The sequence below is a fragment of the Theropithecus gelada genome, chromosome 2 (assembly GCF_003255815.1).
Source record: "Theropithecus gelada isolate Dixy chromosome 2, Tgel_1.0, whole genome shotgun sequence".
Lineage (NCBI taxonomy): Eukaryota > Metazoa > Chordata > Mammalia > Primates > Cercopithecidae > Theropithecus > Theropithecus gelada.
The window spans coordinates 45,364,656-45,384,816 of record NC_037669.1 but is presented as its reverse complement, the minus strand read 5'-3'; the positions used below and the strand labels follow the sequence as shown (position 1 = coordinate 45,384,816).

At 38.7% G+C, this 20,161-nt stretch overlaps 1 protein-coding gene across 2 annotated transcripts in view; it reads left to right on the top strand.

Moving 5' to 3' along the window:
* SNX4 (sorting nexin 4) overlaps positions 1 to 20,161 on the top strand; it is a 79,016-nt gene that overhangs the window by 23,534 nt on the left and 35,321 nt on the right. For both annotated transcript variants that reach the window (XM_025375396.1, XM_025375395.1), the window contains 5 exons: positions 226 to 361; positions 437 to 586; positions 1,349 to 1,396; positions 8,601 to 8,656; positions 18,783 to 18,855. In XM_025375396.1, the coding sequence (XP_025231181.1) occupies positions 473 to 586; positions 1,349 to 1,396; positions 8,601 to 8,656; positions 18,783 to 18,855 (291 nt within the window). In that variant the 5' untranslated portion in view covers positions 226 to 361; positions 437 to 472. The remainder of the gene's footprint in view (positions 1 to 225; positions 362 to 436; positions 587 to 1,348; positions 1,397 to 8,600; positions 8,657 to 18,782; positions 18,856 to 20,161) is intronic.

Below are 20,161 nucleotides of genomic sequence, written 5' to 3'. Positions count from 1 at the left end.
TTGCAGTGAGCCGTGATTGTACCCCTGCACTCCAGCCTGGGCCACAGTGAGACCCTGTCTTGAAAAGAAAAAAAAAAGAAAAGAAAAAGAAAATGTATGAAAAGTTCTTTACTTACTGCTTGATTCATAATCATTCTGTAGTTATAATTTTAAAGGTGATTGTGTTTATATGTATGTATTTTTGTTTTTAAAAAATAACTTCAGTGTCGTTCTGTTCCTTTTCAGGTCAGTTGAACACACCGATGGTCAGAGTGTCCTAACAGACTCACTGTGGCGGCGATATAGTGAATTTGAGTTGTTGAGAAACTACCTTTTAGTTTACTATCCACATATTGTTGTGCCACCTCTGCCAGAAAAACGGGTAAGAAGTGAAATGGCAGTAGTTTAGAAGTCTTCCGCATTGAGACTATTCTTAATGATTGTTTTGTTTACCTAGGCAGAATTTGTTTGGCATAAACTCTCTGCTGACAACATGGATCCAGATTTTGTGGAGCGGCGACGGATTGGTTTAGAAAACTTCCTCTTGAGGATTGCTTCACATCCCATCCTTTGTAGAGACAAAATCTTCTATCTGTTTTTAACACAGGTATTTTTCTTTTATTTAGTCTTAGTAAAATATTCATTTAATTTGGGTTTCGTAAAAAAAAATTGTAGAATACTTATGTTAAGGATCTTTTTGTTAATTTACATGCAATTTATTTTTTTGTTATGAATTTCCAATTAATGGATTATGTTATTATTTTGGCTAACATTTTTCTATTTAAAGATACTGATGATGGTATTTTTGGTATCATTTAAATAATAGTAAAATTTGTCTTCAGTATTTTGAAGCTCAGATCTATAAAATCTTGGGTGCACCATTTGGTAATCTTTTAGAAGTTGGATTGAATTGTTTTGTTTTGTTTTGTTTTGAGATGGAGTCTCGCTGTGTCTCCCAGGCTGGAGTGCAGTGGCGCAAACTCGGCTCACTGCAAGCTCCGCCTCCCAGGTTCACGCCATTCTCCTGCCTCAGCCTCCGGAGTCGCTGGGACTACAGGCGCCCGCCACCTCGCCCGGCTACTTTTTTTGTATTTTTAGTAGAGACGGGATTTCACCGTGTTAGCCAGGATGGTCTCAATTTCCTGACCTGGTGATCCGCCCGTCTCGGCCTCCCTAAGTGCTGGGATTACAGGCTTGAGCCACCACCCCCGGCCGGATTGAATGTTTAATTTTGAAGTGAAAAGAAATTTTTTTAAACCTCTTTCTCCAATCCCTGCTGAAGTAAGAACAGAATGATAGGAATTTAATTTACTTAATTTGGAATATTTGCTTTGAAGTAATGATTTCTAAAATTAACTTCAATTTTTAGGAAGGTAACTGGAAGGAGACTGTGAATGAAACTGGGTTTCAGCTGAAGGTAAGAATGTTTCTGTGAAATTTGCCATGTTCCTTTACAGTTCCCAGCATGGTGCCATGCACTAATTGTGAACTTGGTATTTACTGTGTAAACGAATGTTGGAAATTGTCTTTACAATAAGTGTCATTGGTAAGGTTTTCAAAGAGACACTACAGTTCACTTTCAATTTGTGTAATTTTAGTTACTAATGAGACTATAATGGGCAAATTTATTCTACAGGGAAAGAACATTGTGAAACAGTGATTTATTTTGTTTTTTTAGTTAGTGTTTGTAGTAATGAAGCAGTAATTTAAATACAAGTTGTAGATTTTCCCCAGTGTACTAGTATTATACCTTGCCTCTTTTTTTTTCTTCTGTCCTGTTTCCACTCATATCCCTGCCCCCGACAATTGCTCACTCTATCAGATATGAAAGAGTCCAACCTTAGCAGTCTAAAAGATAAGCCCTTGGTCATGCTGCTTCTGTCTGTTGAGACATGGTGGCCAGTTTTAAATGGGGACAAAGGAGTCATTTTGAAATAGTTCTAAGTTAGTTTTATCTGTTAGTGGTACAGGATTATTTAGTTTTTGTAACAGCTTTTTAAATTTAGTCATTAGAATTAGTGTTTGGGAATGAGATGGTGATCTGAAAATCAAGGAGCATAGTGGTGGTGAGCTGGACACCCGAATTCTCTGCTGCTCTTTATTTCTTTCCTAAAATAAATACAACAAAGGTTATTACAAACTTTTAAAAGTTTTCATCTCTGGTGTAAACTGAATAGGTAAGTAGACTAACAGAATATAAATTGATATATAACGTAATAGAAATCGTTAAATGACTCACATGAAAATACAGTATCAAAAGTTTAATATAATATGTCTAGACAAGAAGAAAATTTTTTTACAGTAAAATTCTCATGCATTGGCAGATAGGTATTTGAAATTTGGCACAAAACAAACTAGAAAGAGGAAATTTTTTTTCTGCAAAGAAAATATGATAAACCAGTTCTGTCATAAACTGATTCTAATTTATAAATATTTTGAGGTTTTTATGATTTTGAGACAGAGTCTTGCTCTGTCACCCAGGCCGGAGTGCAGTGGTGTGATCATGGCTCACTACATCTTTGAACTCCTGGACTCAAGCCATCTGCCTGCCTCAGCCTCCCAAGTAGCTGAGACTACAGGTGTGTGCCACCATACCTGGCTAATTTTAACTTTTTTCTTCTGTAGAGATGAGGTCTCACTATGTTGCCTAGGCCAGTTTCGAACTCCTGAGCTCAATTGATTCTCTCACCTCAGCCTCCCAAAGTGCTAGTTTTACTGTGCCCAGCTATAAATATTTAGTTGACAGATGTACTGAAACAATTAGAATTTTCTTGGCTGTAATTCATCACTTAATAACACTCAGAGGGGATGGTAGAATTTTAGTTTAGGGTTGGATTTGAAATAACTTGGAAGTTTAAAAACTGATTTATGTTTAGATAGAGTTTTCTGAAAAATAGTTCAAGATATGTTAAAAGCTAACAAGGAAAAGATTAAAATACAATCGTTTTAGTGAATTCTCTTTATATAACAAAAATTTTTAAAAGTCTAGTCATTAAGTCTTTACTGTAGTTAATAGTTACAAGTTTTTGTCCTTGAATCCAGTTTTTGGCTATAACTTTAGTGATTCTGAGAAAACTCTTGAGTTCCCCATCATTATAAAATTGCTATTTACCAAGTGCCTTGAATCTTATGTGTAGGTGCTACTTAAGTATTTAGATAGAATGTTTCATTGTGGGGGAGTCTTATGTATTGTACTTTTAAAAAGTATTTGAAAGGTAATATTACTATACAGAATTAATAATTCAAAACATCAGACTTCTAATGAAGTGAGCCAGAAACAAAATTGATGGAGAGAATTCAGAAACCCATATGTCTCTCTGTAATCCTTATTTTGTTGTGAATGTATGTCTTGTTTTAAGTCCTTCCTTCCGTCAGGGAAATGGGACCTTTTTGCATAGCCTCATATACATGTGTAAATCATACAAATGTCCACAATCATATGTACGTAACATACATATGTATGTGTGTGTGTGTGTATATATATATATAGAGAGAGATTGAGTGTGTCACATTCCACTTATCTGGAGGTCATATATTTGGCAGTTACAGCTAACCTGATCACAATTGAAAGCTGGTATTTAAGCCAAAACTGACATCTGAGATGTTCAAGGGGATGTAACATGGCTTGCTGCTATACTTTACTACTATACTTTGGTCTTCCCGGAGCAGACCCGTTAATTTTATTATAGGTATTCAGACAAACTTGGCTGTTTTTTAGGTTACAACATATTTTAACAGAAGATTAAAAAGTGAGTGAAGACAGGCACATTGTGACAATAGTGACAATTGACAGCTGAGCCTGATAGCGGAAAAGAGGTAGCAGTGGTATGTGAGTCACACGTCACAGAATGGGTACATTTGGCATGAGGCAAAATCCCTACCCACCTGTAATCCCTAAGGGTATCATAGATGGATTCAGTATTTGTTGTTTGTAATGGTTAACTGGAGGCCTCAAGAAAAAGTAGAATTTTGCTTGTGTACTCTTAATTCAGTGTGTGGTCAGTGGACTGCGTGTAACTCAATTGATGGGATTGTTTGTTCAAAATACTGAATTCATCCCAGACGTCCTTAATCCCATTAGCCTAAAATTTGACAACTATTGCTATAAGGTGATAAAACTATTTTTAGGAAGATAATTTTAGAAAGATTTTCAAAAATGGTAAAAAAGAAAACTTTTTTTAGAATCTAAAGCAGTTTCTTATCTAAGTATTACCATCATATATTCTTACTATTTGCTAGGCACTATGCTGTAATTATACTATGTTTATTTTGCTGAATATTGCCTCAGTACCTTTGAGGTGAGTCAATATTCTCATTTTTTAGATGAGGAACTCTAGAACGTGACTTAGCCCAGGTCACATAATTATAAGTGATAGAGGCTGAATCCAAGTCTAGACTAACTCAAAGCCCTCCTTAATTACCATCCCATATTACCTCTCTTGCTTATTAATTATGTAATTAATATTTGCAGAGATTGTTGGTAAAGGAAGTGTTGAAAGCTTTATTTCTGTGAAAATGAGGTCATTCTGAATGAGACCAAATATTCATATCTTATAAGAATATTTGTCCTTGGCTCTTGGATTGTTATCCTCAAATTGAAATGTTATCTTACTTTAATTTTCCTTTTCTCAGACTTATTTTATCTGTAGTTTTGGCCTACTACATTAATATTTTCTTCAAATGTTTGAGAGTGATTATTACACCCAGCAAGATAATCTAAAATTTAGTTTCTTTTTTTTTTGAGATGGAGTTTCGCTCTGTCTCCCAGGCTGGAATGCAGTGGCGCGATCTCGGCTCACTGCAAGCTCCACCTCCCTGGTTCAAGCCATTCTTCTGCCTCAGCCTCCAGAGTAGCTGGGACTACAGGCACCCACCACCACGCCTGGCTAATTTTTTTGTATTTTTAGTAGAGACAGGGTTTCGTCGTGTTAGCCAGGATAATCTCAATCTCCTGACCTCGTGATCTGCGTGCCTCGGCCTCCCAAAGTGCTGGGATTATAGGCGTGAGCCACCGCACCCAGCCAAAATTTAGTTTCTTTTTATCTGTGTTCTATTTAACGTAAGCAGGAGCAACCAATTTTTTCATCATTACTGGTTTTTGACATTTCTTCTTTTTTGGGAGTTGGAATAGTTGTATAAATACTCAATCTGGGCTTGGTGACGTGTTCCTATAGTCCTAGCTACTTGAGAAGCTGAGGCAGGAGAATCACTTGAGCCCAGGAGTTTGAAACCAGACTGGGCAACATAGTGAGACTCTGTTTCTATTTAAGAATAAATACCTACACAAAATATAAATACTCATTTTACTTAATTCCGTGAAAGAAGAGCAAAGGGTTTATCCCTAGAGTAATGAACATATAAACTAGTTGATTTAATATAAAAGTAACATTTTAACTCAGTTAACATGAAAGTATTCTTCTGAATACCCAATCCTTAAATGAATTTAGGCTGATTCATAAGAACCCAGGACCCTGCCTCTTCCTTGGAGCAAGAACTACCAGAGCCAAGGTCTGGGCCCTTAGTTAGGATCTCTGTTAATCTCGTTATTGCACAGGAACTCTGAGAGATCCAATGTGGAGATTCCAAATGCTGGTCCCTACAGCGTGAGGTACTCTTCTAAGTATTATGGATACAGTAGTGAATGAGCTGGAAATGTTCATAACCTCTGTGTTATTGTGGAGCTTATATTTTAGTCGTCAGAGACATTAAGTTAGCATTTAAATAAAAGATAAGATACTTTAAAAATAGTGGTAAGTAGTATAAAGGAAATAAAGCATCATCCTTGTTGGGGAATATGACAGCAGGGATTATTTTTAAGGGTTACCCTAAGATGGGTGACCATAAAGTTTATTATCCAAGTGGGAACCCTTTGGAGAGGAAATGGGGACGTTTAAGATGAGGAGAACACGTTGCACTCCAACCTGGGTGACAGAGCAAGATTCTGTCTCAAAACAAAACAAAACAAAAGACTAGGACGACATTCATAAATCAGGACTGTCCTGGGCAACCTAGGTCACATGGTCAACCTCCTTTAAAAAGCTTACATTTGAGCTGAGACATTAGTGATGATAAGAAACCTGCAGTGGAGTCACCAGAGGCCAAGGAAGAGGAATGCTCCTTGAGAGGGAGGCCCAGGCAGGGTGTGCCTTAGTAGGTAATGTGTTGGGGAAGATAAAGCAGGTAAAAGTGTTGCCACAGCAGCCTTTGTACAGTCCAGGGGCCACCTTCACACTGGGTCTTTTTATGGCTCTATTCTTTTTTTTGTTTTTTTGAGATAAAGTCTTGCTCTGTCGCCCAGGCTGGAGTGCCATGGTGCGATCTCGGCTCACTGCAAACTCTGCCTCCCGGGTTCAAGGGATTCTCCTGCCTCAGCCTCCTGAGTTGCTGGGATTACAGGCATGCGCCACCACGCCGGGCTGATTTTTTGTATTTTTAGTAGAGACAGGGTTTCGCCATATTGGCCACGCTGGTTTCAAACTCCTGACCTCGTGATCCGCCTGCCTCAGCCTCCCAAAGTGCTGGGATTACAGGCATGAGCCACTGCGCCTGGCCTATAGCTCTTATATTCTTAATGGACAGCCAAGAATCAAGTGAACAATATGATTTCAGCTAATGCTGTTCTAGAGGGAGTAAAATAGGATCATAGGAAACAATAAGGAATTAAGGGGCATCTTTAGGTGTTGAATGGGGAATCTGATTAGGTGGGCGATAACCTATCAGATTTGGAACAGTCCAGGTAGTTTTTCAGAGATCCAGCTTTTGGGAGAAGTTTCTGGTTTGGTGACATTTTAGGCAGCTTTCCCCTTTTCGTGTAATCTTGTGAAATGAGCAGATTGAGTTGGATGTGGAGATGGACCTGATCTGACAAAACATTTGGTAAGCAAAAGTTAGAATGGTGATCTTTTACATTTATAAATGGCTTTTAAATTGGTAAATTGGTGACTTTAAAAGTAAAAAATAAATTGCTGATGTTAAAAAGCAAGAGATTCAAGAAAAGATACAAATGAGTATCTTTTTCCTTAGTGTTTTATGTAGTTTCATCTTCATTTAAAGAATCACATTTTGCATGTGATTGAAGTCATAAACACAAGATCCTTTGGTTTTTAGTTATTTTTAATATATGCCTTAAATTCATAGATGTTTTTATTTATAAGGACTTTGACATATATTAGCTCATTTTTCCTTGAGATGTAAGAAAGGTCCAGAATTTGTGAAATACTGATTTTAGAAATAGGAGAATTCCATAAGAGAATTCCCTAAAATCAAAATAAACTACTTTAGGTATTGTTTACATAGCTCTTTAAATCTCTTTTGGTCTGAAGTTCTAGGAGACTGAACTTGTGAGTAGTGTATTTGTTATATTTGTTTTTATTTTCTTAACCAGGTAATCTGGGAAGCCTTAGTAATATTTTTGTTTTGTTTGTTTATTCATTAACAGTATTTGTAATTATGGGTTGGAAGTTGTAATAGTGTGAAATTTTCAAGGTGGGATTTTAAAAACCAGACCACATTTTGAAATTGATTCCTGATTGAGCTACCTTTTATGAACCCTAATAGTTCTTGTACCTTGGTTAGAAAAGTTGTTTGGTTGTCTTTTTTTTTTTAAATGAGAATTTAGGACAGGACAGGATTTGGATGTGTTAAGTAAACATTTTATGCAGTGAAATTATTATTTAGTATTTATCTCTCTGTTTCTTCTTTGAGAGTAATTATCTAGAAATAAGTGAATAAAATAGTTAAAAAGTTGTGTTGTCTGACAACATTTTCTGCTAGCTAGAAAGTAATTGCTGTCATCTAGCTCGTTTTATTTAGTAGAGTGTTACTTAGTACATGTATTTCTGTATTCTTTCTTCTAAAATATAGATTGTGAAAATGAGAAAAACCAATGTACATTTGCTTTGGATTCCATCTGAGAACTACCCTTAGTAGATGCAGACTCTAAAGCAGTAGTTTCTTTTTTGAAATGGAGTCTCTCTGTCGCCCAGGCTGGAGTGCAGTGGCATGGTCTCAGCTCACTGCAACCTCTGCCTCCCAGGTTGAAGTGACTCTCCTGCCTCAGCCTCCCAAGTAGCTGGGATTACAGGCACGCGCCACCACACCCAGCTAATTTTTTTGTATTTTTAGTAGAGTCGAGGTTTATCCTTATTGGCCAGGCTGGTCTCAACCTCCTGACCTCAAGTGATCCTCCTGTCTTGGCCTCCCAAAGTGCTGGGATTACAGACATGAGTCACTGTGCCCGGCCATTAAAGCAGTAGTTTCATTTAGTTTATATATACAGATCATTGCTTTTCTTGGCTTAGAGAAAAACTAATGTTTTCACATGACCTCTTCCGAATTCTAATAATGCATTGCTATATGCCTGTTCGTGTATTGGTTGGTGTGTACAGTTGTTTTACTTTGGTACCATTGAATGCCTTGTATTCAGTCTATTTTATAGTATGTTTTTGTAGTGTTTTCAAAAATAATTACTAAGCTTTTTTTTAGGCATGTTTAATGTGTTTACAACAATTGATATGAAGAAAACTGTACTTGAGCATCTTAATTCTAAAGGGAAAGTAAAATTGTTTGAATTTTATACCCTGAAATGTAATTGTATTAAGTGAACAAATTATTTTTTCCAGGCAGACTCCAGGTTAAAAGCGCTTAATGCAACATTCAGAGTGAAAAACCCAGACAAGTAAGGTTTTGTTTTAATAACAGTTACAATGTTGTTTTGAATGGTGCCTATCAGTCTATTTAATTTTTCATTTCTGAATGTATGCACTTTATTTGCTAAATATTTTACATATTCACATTTAGTGAAATCCAAGTTTAAAACTGAATTTGAAATTTGATAACTTGATTGGGGGTATGATTGTGACTGAAGTTTTATAAAATTAAACCGTTGCTTTTTTCTAGAAGGGTTTATTAAGTGTTGTTGCAGATATCAGAAAAATGAGAAAAGTAATTTTAATTTTATAGTTTTCCTTATATGATTTTGCTTGTTGAATATGCATGGCTCAAGATAAGAAAATTATATACTTTTTACATATACTTAATAATGAACCATCTAGTTTGTATACCAAGAAAATTTCACAGAGGTGTATGACAAATACTTGATTTTATTAATATCAGCTAGTGTTTGTGAGAGCATTTCCATATTAAAAGAAGCCAGTGTATTCAGAAATTACTTAACATGGGGTGAGACCTATGTATTTAAGATTTTGGTTTTGCTTAATCTTTAAATGTGGTGGATAATTCAAAGTCTATGGACCTTTACTTGGCAATTTGGTTCAGTTAGAGTTTTTTAGCTGGATATGTGCTTAGGCAGATGAGGCTTTTTTGTTTTGCAGGACCAAATTTATGAAGTCTGTTAGAATTTCTCTAGTGAATCCTTCCGCACTAATTTCTTTTTTTTTTTTTTTTTTGAGATGGAGTCTGGCTCTGTTGCCCAGGCTGGAGTGCAGTGGCCGGATCTCAGCTCACTGCAAGCCCCGCCTCCCGGGTTCACGCCATTCTCCTGCCTCAGCCTCCCGAGTAGCTGGGACTACAGGCGCCCACCACCTCGCCCGGCTAATTTTTTTTGTATTTTAGTAGAGACGGGGTTTCACTGTGTTAGCCAGGATGGTCTCGATCTCCTGACCTCGTGATCCGCCCGTCTCGGCCTCCCAAAGTGCTGGGATTACAGGCTTGAGCCACCGCGCCCGGCCACTAATTTCTACATTGTGTAAATTCTTACCAGACAAAGGCGAGGTCTGCATGTTTTGATGACCTATTATGCCTGACTTTATAAACCATAACATATTAACAAAATGCCCCTGATTTTTCATATAAATTTTTAATATAAAATCTAAATGAATATTTTTAAATTTTGGTAATTAGGAGGTTGTGATGGTAACTTGATTTTTTAAATTTTAGTTTTAATTTTTTTTATTTTTTGAGACAGAGTCTTGCTCTGTCGCCCAGGCTGGAGTGTAGTGGCGTCATCCCTGCTCACTGCAACCTCGGCCTCCCAGGTTCAAGCAATTATCCTGCCTCAGCCTCCCGAGTAGCTAGGATTATAGGCACCCCCGACAACGCTCAGCTAATTTTTGTATTTTAGTAGAGATGGAGTTTTGCCATGTGTTAGGCAGGCTGGTCTCAAACTCCTGACCTCAGGCGATCCACCCGCCTTGGCCTCCCAAAGTTCTGGGATTACAGGTGTGAGCTACCATGCCTGGCCTTTTTTTTCTTTCTTCTTTTTTTAATAGACTGTTTTTTAGAGCGGTTATAGATTTAGTAGAGTTAGCAACATTGAGCAGAGTATACAGAGAATTCCCATATACCTTCTCTTCCACACCCCTCCCCACTGACCTGTCAGAGCCTCCCTAACTATCAGCATCCCACACCAGAGAGCTGTGTTTGTTGCGGTTGGTGAACCTACATTGAAACAGCGTTATCAGCAAAGACCATCATTTACGTCAGGGTTCACACTTGGTGTCGGGCAGTTTTTGAGTTTGGACAAATGGATAATAACATGTACCCACCATTATCATTTTATACAGAATACTATTACTGTCCTAAAAATCCTCTCTGCTGCACCTGTTCATCTCCTTCCTCAACTCCTGGCAACCACTGATCTTTTTATTATAGCCATAGTTTTCTTTTTTTTTTTTTTAGAATGTCACATCATATACAGTATGTAAACATTGAGATTGGCTTCTTTCACTTAATTTGCATCTATGGTTCCATTGAAGTTTTTGATAAGTATTATACTAACATGCATGGTATATAAGAGATGTTCTCTAGATTAAGAACTAAAATTATAAGTCACTCTCAAAAAAAGCTCTGGAAAACTTAGTAAGCTAAATGTATGACTTTGGTGGCTGTACATCCATTAGAGAATCATTTTTGATTGATATTTTGATAATATTTTTGATTAGTACTAATATTTTGTCAATTAGTATTTTTTGGTTGAATGGAAAATATTCTGTCAACTGAATGTTTTTCCTCCCTTTTCTGACCCAGCCAGGTTTTCTGAACTGCTGAATTTTATTTACGATCCATATTGTGTGCATAATTTTAAGTTTAATATGACCAATAATGTCACCAAGGCAGTTCTTTTGCCCTTATGTTCTTGTTAAAGTGTATAATTGCTGTATAATTAGTAATAAGATTTGTTTGTCTTAAATTCTGGATAATTGTGTATATTGGTCATTGTTATATCAGATTCTTAATATGTAGAATCTCTTTTATAGATCTAGCTGTTCCAATAGATTATTTCTATATTATTATTAAAATATATTACTAAAATAGTTTTGTTATTTCCTAAAATTCAGAAAACCAGAAAGATTGTTTTAGAGGGATTACCAAAATGATTCTTCTAGTACTTGCTTCATTCATGTTTATCTTTCCCCAAACTAGACTGTTCAGAGCAGTGAGTGGGAGGGCCTGGAGTCTTCTGCTTTTATGTGGCCTTAGGTACCCTGTAAATGCTTTCTTTTGCATATTGGATTGTGTGTGTACATAGATACACATATATACATATATATACACACATGTATATGTATTTTTTGTTTGTTTGTTTGTTTGTTTGTTTTTTGAGACAGAGTCTCGCTCTGTCCCCAGGCTGGATGGAGTGCAGTGGCGCGATCTTAGCTCACTACAAGCTCTGCCTCCCAGGTTCACACCATTCTCCTGCCTCAGCCTCCCGAGTAGCTGGAATTACAGGCGCCCGCCACCATGTCCGGCTAATTTTTTGTATTTTTAGTAGAGACAGGGTTTCACTGTGTTAGACAGGATGGTCTCGGTCTCCTGACGTCATGATTCACCTGCCTCGGGCCTCCCAAAATGACATGTATATATTTTTTTTGAGATGCGGTCTCACTATGTTGTTCAGGCCGGTCTGGAATTGCTGGGCTCAGCAATGCCCCCTGCCTCAGCCTCTCGAATAGCTGGAACTACAGGTGGATGCCACTGTGCCCAGCTTGTATATGTTTCTTAAAAGAGGTGTGCCCAAGGTCTATCTCCATTTATTGAGTATCTTATATTGTTGCAAATAAACTAAACCCGCTAAGTCAAAATCTAGGTGGTAAACTGACCAGATTATATAAGTAACATATTCTTTTTTTTTTTTGGAGTCGTAGTCTCGCTCTCTTGCCAAGGCTGGAGTGCAGTGGCGCAGTCTTGGCTCACTGCAAGCTCTGACCCCCAGGTTCACACCATTCTCCTGCCTCAGCCTCCTGAGTAGCTGGGACTACAGGCACCCACCACCATGCCTGGCAATCTACTGTCTGTTGTAGAAATAAGCAACACTAACCACTCATGTACTGTGCTACACTGCATAGTAGAAGTTTCATCTAATGTGGCCAGTTTTTCTTGGTTGGAAAAAATCTATGTGACTTTAGTTAACTCATATATAAAGTGATAGTTTTTTCTTTTAAAAGAAAACTAGTTAGATAATTGAGGCTATGATTTGTTCAGGTTATTCCCCGAGCTTCCAAATATCAGGTTATATCATTTTCTTATGCTGAGTTTGGGGCAGGAAGTATGGATAGAGAGAAATCTATATAGTGAGTTTTCTTCAAGGAGCTCAAGGTACATCGTATTAAGAATGCTTACAGAGGCCAGGCACGGTGGCTCACGCCTGTAATCCCAGCACTTTGAGAGGCCAAGGTGGGTGGATCATGAGGTCAGGAATTCGAGATCAGCCTGGCCAACATGGTGAAACCCCGTCTCTACTAAAAATACAAAAATTAGATGGGTGTGGTGGGGCAGGCCTGTAATCCCAGCTACTCAGAAGGCTGAGGCGGGAGAATTGCTTGAACCCGAGAGGCGGAGGTTGCAGTGAGCCGAGATCATGCCACTGCACTCCAGCCTGGGCAACAGAGCAACACTCCGTCTCAAAAAAAAAAAAAAAAAAAAAGAATGCTTACAGATAGGGAGGCAAGAACCAAAGTGTAGAAACTGGAAGAGGAGGGTGGGGAGTGGACTGTCATATATGATTTCTAACAGTCACTCAGACTAGTGTTTCTTTTCTTTCAGGGCTTTATCTTCGGTAATAGTTGCACAAGTTGTAAAGGAGCATAAGACAATCTGTATGGCTTGATTTACTTTCAGTATAATAGCTAGGTAGAGAAAACTACAGCCATATGCAAATATGAAATCCAAATAAGGCTGGGCGCAGTGGCTTACGTCTCTAATCCCAGCACTTGGGAGGCCAAGGCAGGTGGATCACTTGAGGCCAGGAGTTCAAGACCAGCCTGACCAACATAGTGAAAGCCTGTCTCTCTAAAACTACAAAAATTAGCCAGTCTTGGTGGCACATGCCTGTAATCCCAGCTATTTGCGGGGCTGAGGCACGAGAATAACTTGAACTGGGGAGGTGGAGGCTGCAGTGAGTCGAGATTGTGCCACTGCACTCCAGCCTGGGTGACAGAGTGAGACTCTGTCTAATAAAAAAAGGAAAGCCATGTAAAATAGATAAGTTATACCCCCAAGCTATGTTTTTGCCTTTGTTGTTGTTTTTGAGACAAAGTCTTGCTCTGTTATCCAGGCTGGAGTGCAGTGGCATGATCTCAACTTACTGTAGCCTCCACCTCCCAGGCTCAAGTGATCCTCCCACCTCAGCCTCCCAAGTAGCTGAGACTACAGTCAAGCACCCCCATGCCTAGCTAGTTTTTTGTTTTGTTTTGTTTTGTTTTTCTTTTTTGTTTTTTTTGGAGATGGAGTCTCTCTCGCTAAACTGGAGTGCAGTGGCATGACCTTGGCTCACTGCAACCTCTGCCTACCAGGTTCAATCAATTCTCTCTGCCTCAGCCTCTCAAATAGCTGGGATTACAGGCGCCCACCACCACACCTGGCTAATTTTTCTATTTTTAGTAGAGACGGGGTTTCACCATGTTGGCCAGGCTGGTCTCCTACTCCTGACCTCAGGTGATCCACTCGGCCTGGCTGTTTTTTTTTCCTTTTTGTAGAGACAGGGTCTCACCGGCTCAGGCTGGTCTCAAGTGATCCTCCTACCTTGGCCTCCCAAAATGCTGGGATTACATATGTGAGCCACTGCACCTAGCCATGTTTTTGCCTTTGAGCTTGGAGAGAAGCATTCTCAAAAAGCCTTGATGGAGGGTCTTTTCAACATGAGTCTTGAGAAATGGATGAGATCTGATTAGGAGAGGCTCCTGTCCAGGCTTACTTACTAAAAGTATGTTAAAGAATATGGAGAATAAGGCCAGACATGGTAGCTCACACCTGTAATCCCAACACTTCGAGAGGCCAAGGTAGGCAGATCACTTGAGGTCAGAAGATTGAGACCAGCCTGGCCAAGATGGTGAAACCCTGTCTTTACTAAAGGTACAAAAATTAACCGGGCCTGGTGGCACATGCCTGTAGGCCCAGCTACTTGGGAGGCTGAAATGGGAGAATCACTTGAACTCAGGGGTCAGAGGTTGCAGTGAGCCAAGATCGTGCCACTGCACTCCAGGCTGGGTGACAGAGCTAGACCCTGTCTCAAAAAACAGAATATGGAAAATAAAGGGAAACATAAAGCCTATAATGGCAATAGGTATACTTTGAGGAGAATAGAAAATATGGCTAATTCAGGCCATAGGACATACTGGATTTGAATATAGACAGCCTCAAACTACAGTCTTATCAGAATCAGCATTTACATGTTCAGTTTTGCATGCCTCGAAGACAGGAATTTTAGATACTTAGTATTTCAGGAGGGAAGTTTTATGTCACCATCTTCCTAGTACGGACTGTCCTCTTTTTAAACTCCCTGCTTTCCAGTGAAACTGCAACATTCTGACGTTATATATGATTTTTAGTCTTTGATATTTCTCTAAGAACACCTAATCATTTATAAGAGTCCTCATTTTAATATGCAGACATTCTAGAATTTGACTTGGGCTAAGAAGTTATACCCTCATTTTCAGAAAATTAATTCCTTAATTCCTTTATTTCTTTTTTTATTTTTTAATTTTTCTAAATTTTTGAGACAGAGTCTTGCTGTGTCGCCCAGGCTGGAATGCAGTGGCACAATCTAGGCTCACTGCAAGCTCTGCCCCCCGGGTTCACGCCATTCTCCTGCCTCAGCCTCCCAAGTAGCTGGGATTACAGGCGCCCGCCACCACACCCGGCTAATTTTTTGTATTTTTAGTAGAGACGGAGTTTCACCGTGTTAGCCAGGATGGTCTCGATCTCCTGACCTCATGATCCACCCACCTCAGCCTCCCAAAGTGCTGAGATTACAGGCGTGAGCCACCGCACTCGGCTCCTTTATTTCTTAAGCATACATTATTATCTAAAACTTGATGAATTTTTCACTCTTCACCTTTAGGTCCTCTGATTTCCCAGTAATTGTGATTTTTTTCAAAGGTGCACATCTGTCTCTGTCCCCTAGGTGTTCAGAATCTTTTAGCCCTGACTTTCTGGTGATGTTATCACCTGGGGATGATTTGTGTTGTCACTCCTCTCCCTGAACAAGAGATTATACCAATGTGTTAATCAAACAGAGAAACTTTAGTATGCCTTATATGTTCTGTGACCAAAGGTGTTAAGACCTTTCAACTCCAGAAACCGCTGCTTCACCTAATTTAAGTGTTCTGAGGCTTACTGTTTATATTCTTATACATTTCTCATATCCAGATATGACAGCTAAGAATTTTGTAGTCATGCCAGATCCCGAGTATGGAAGCCGACAAAGAAACGTTTTTAGGGCACCTAATCAGTTCTGGAGAAGCTCCAGAAGACCTGATCTTTAAGAATTTCTAGCTCCTGGGACCCAGTACTAGAAGATCTGATCAAAGAGTTTAGCAAAGTATTAGCCTCTTGAAACTTAAATTCAAATCATAAAACTTCTAAGGGAAAATTATACCAGCTCAGTTGTCACTGGCTCTACATAAAGAAAGCCACTGATAGTTATCTGAGATTTTATGTAAATATATATAAAATATATATTTATATATAAATTTAATTTTATTTAAATAAAAATGTTTTGGAGTACATAATATATTCTTATGGTTAACCAGATATATATGTAGATTGATAAGTATGGAAAAGTTGTACAGTGAAAAGTCTCATTCCTGTTCCTCTCTATCCGTTTCCCCTCCCCAGAGAGTAATACCTTGTTAGTTTTTAGGTTTATATTCCTTCAAAGTTTTATCCTACAAATGCAAGTGTACATTTTCCACCTTCCATCTTGGATATAAAAAGGGAGATTTGTACTCCACTTAATTGGGAGCCAATCTTGCCAGCTCTTTTATCCCTGAATTATTTTCCTTGCTGAAAAACACTGCCTTGAGGGAGTAAGAGCAGTTAAGTATTTTATCTAATGATTTGATGTCCTCCACCTCACCACTGCCTCTTTATTTAAATGAACCTACTGTACAGTAACTGAATACTTAGGGTCTGTGAAAAGTTGTTTAAGCCACATTACAGAGTTTGGACTTTGTCTCAGGATCAGTGGATAACATTTCTGCAGTAGAAAGCTGCTTAAAAGCAAGGGGGTGGTATAGATTTGGATTTTGGAAGATCATCCAAGCAGAATGGACAGTAGATTAGAGGAGTGTGGGAGTGGGCTAAGAGGCCAATCAGGAGGACTGGTGAGAGATGATGATGCTAATCTGAATTTAGGGCATTGGCAGAGAGGCCAGAGAAAAGTGAGTGTATTGGGGCAATGTTTAGGAGATAGAATCAACAGACTGGGCAATTAGTGGAATGTATGGGGTGAAGGAGAGAAAGAAATACAGATGGCACTCAGGTTTCATTCTTCAGAGTGCAAGGGAGCACAAGGGGAAGAGATTTTGTGGAGTAGTGGAAGATAGGCTGAGCTTTGGCTATGTAAGCAAGTACAAATGTGTACTAAATTAGTTGGTTTTATAGATCCAGAGTTAGGAGAGATTTGGGCTCATGATAGAAATTTGGAATCTAGCAATATGTAGATCGTAATCATGAAGCTTTGTGAATGACAAGTCACATAGGAATGTGTAGATTGAAAGATGGATTGGAAGATAGCTGAGGACCTAGGACTGGACCTTGAAGAATGTCAGCACTTTAAGGGTGTTTTCAAAGTATAACCACCTGAGGTCAGCTGGGCATAGTGATGCCCATCTGTAGTCTCAGCTGTTTGGGAGGCTGAGGCAGGTGGATCAAGGGCTGCAGTGAGCTAGGATCAAGCCACTGCACTGCAACCTGGGTGACACAGTGCTGGGCCTTTAAAAAAAAACAAAAAACAAAAAAAACACGGGGGAAAAAAAAAAGTGTAACCTGAGGACTACCAGCTTGTGAATCCTGTGGATGAGCTATAAAATTCAGATTCAGATTCCTGAGTCCCAAGAGGACCTTGGGGTATTCACATCCCTCTGAGAGACCATCAGTAGTGTTTTTAAGAAACATTTTGGCGGGGCGTGGTGGCTCACGCTTGTAATCCCAGCACTTTGGAAGGCCGAGGCAGGTGATCACGTGAGGTTGAGAGTTCAAGACCAGCCTGACCAACATGGAGAAACTAAAAATACAAAATTACTAAAAATACAAAACTACTAAAAATACAAAATTAGCTGGGTGTGGTGGTACATGCCTGTAATCCCAAATACTCAGGAGGCCGAGGCAGGAGAATTGCTTGAACCCGGGAGGTGGAGGTTGCAGTGAGCCAAGATCACGCCATTGCACTCCAGCCGGGACAACAAGAGTGAAACTCTGTTTCAAAAAAAAAAAGATTTCAGGAATTTTTTGCACACCACAGTTGGAGATGTAAGAGATGGGTGAAGGAAGTGAGTACTACAAAAGAAGCTTCAGGAGTGACCAGAGAGTGACATAAAAGGAAAGCCATGAGAAAAATAACACTGACAAGGAAACAGATCTTTGAGAAGGAGGATGGTATCAGCTGTTGCATTGCCAAAAGGATCAAGTAAGAGGAGAACTAAAATGGATCGTTGAATATTACAACATGAAAATAGTTGGTGACTTTGTCAGGAATATTTCCCTACTATATAGTGCTGGAGGCAGAAGCTAGATTCTCATAGGCTGTGCAGTGAATGGGAATGGAAGAAGTGGTTATTGCTGGGGAAGTGATGCCTTGTGAAAGCTTGGCTATAAAAGGGGTAGATATTGACAGGGTGTTAATAGCTGGGTGTGTTGTCAAGGGAGTGTGTATTTTAATCTGTGAGAGACCTGAGTTAATTGATATGCTAGTGAGAAGAAGTTTATAGAGATAGGAAGTTAGGAAATAGGAATATGGGTTGTAGCTGGAATGGAATCTAGAGCGTTAGATGGGAAGAAATCCTAATGGGAGGGGAAAAATGATGTAGATGTGGGGAAGTGTGTAAGTTGATTGGCAGGAGGTGAAGGTGGGAGTTGTTCCCATCTGATGGCTTTTGTTTATCTGTGAAGGGGTTGTTGGGGGAGTGACAGGTGGTGCATCAGAAGTGTTTGCTTCTTATGGAAAATGGCAGTTAATTGATGAGGGAAGCAAATTACTTGAGCAGAATTAAGACTGAGATTAGAGACCATGAGTTTATGATTGCACCGTAATGTATCTTTTAGCTCCTTAAAGTTTTTCCTGTTTTGTATTTTCAAAGTAATTTTTTCATACCAACAGATTTTTTTCTGTATCTCAGTTCCACGAGGTAAATTATGAAGTGTGATATCTTGACTTTCAAAATATCAAAAGAAAGTATCATTTTATTTTAGATTTTTTGGATTTATATTGATACGTAAATGTTTAAGGCCAGCATATGTTTAAATAGAATCAGCTTTGTTATTCTCGGGAACTACTGTTTTTACTTTCAGTTTTTGAGTGCTTGTTTTCATTTGAAAAACGATTTTTTATTTGTTTCCTGTTACAGGAGATTTACTGACCTTAAGCACTATAGTGATGAACTGCAGTCTGTCATCTCACATCTTCTTCGTGTCAGAGCTGTAAGTGATCCCCAAAAGCTTTTTGATGCACATTTATACGGAAGTGCTTCTCATTTAATCATTATGTTTTTAAGTAATGGGTGGTATTTATCATGAATACCTGATTTTTGCATTTGAATTTAATATGTTCATCCTCTAAACTGCACTTTTTAAAAAAATGTGAAATGGTTTCTGTTATAAACAACTCAAAGAATTTTAGCCTGTTTTCTCCATGGTTTGTAATAGAATAGTTGTTTCAGATGTTGTCAAAAGGCCTGCCGTTTCAGTGCTGGAATGTGAATATGTGTAGGATTTTAGATCTACATATCGTATTCTTTCATGTTTTTTTTAGAGGTCTGTGAAATAGTTTATAGATTTTAGGCCATCCTGTGTCTGTGCTCTTAAATTCTACCAAATAAACTAATTTTAGATAATAGTTTGCCATGACAAAAGGGGCTAGAAATCAAGGAATAATAATTATACTTAACCATATAGTTCGGCTGTAATAGGCAAGGAGGAAAATACTTTTCAGTAAATTAATGTACCTGGAAAATGTACCATCCACTCTGGTCCCTTGTGGTAATCTAGAGGGAACCTTAGAACATGCTTGTGCCAACGGCTTTGAAAGAGACTAGGATACCAGGTAAGGTCACATTTTACGCTGACTGGAATCTGTAATCCTCTTTTTCATTATTATTACTTTTTTTTTTTTTTTTTTTTTGATACAGAGTCTTGCTCTGTCACCCAGGCTGGAGTGCAGTGGCACAATCTCAGCTCACTGCAACCTCCACCTCCAGGGTTCAAGCAATTCTCCTGCTTCAGCCTCCTGAGTAGCTGGGATTACAGGCATGTGGCACCATGCCCAGCTAATTTTTGTATTTTTAGTAGAGATGAGGTTTCACCACATTAACAAGGCTGGTCTCCAACTCCTGGCCTCAAGTGATCTGCTCACCTCAGCCTCCCTAAGTGCTGGGATTATAGGCATGAGCCACTGCGCGCCTGGCCAGAATCCTCTTGAAATGAAGTATGTTGCCTGGAATTTGTTTTAATGAGTCTACCAATGAGCAGTGGAGAGTGGGGGCAGTTTTAGGAGAAATGAGTTTGGCCATATAATAATTATTGAAGCTGGGTGTTGGGAAATGGAGGTATATCCTTCTGTTCTATATGCTTTTTGTATGTTTCAGGATTTCCATGACAGTACAGAAAAAATAGAATAAAAAAATTCTTCTGAAGATCTTATATTGTTTTGATCTCCAGTTTAACTGTTCAAGAGTATCATTGGACTTTTTGAATAAATTGTAAGATACTTTCTCATAAAAGAAAAGTT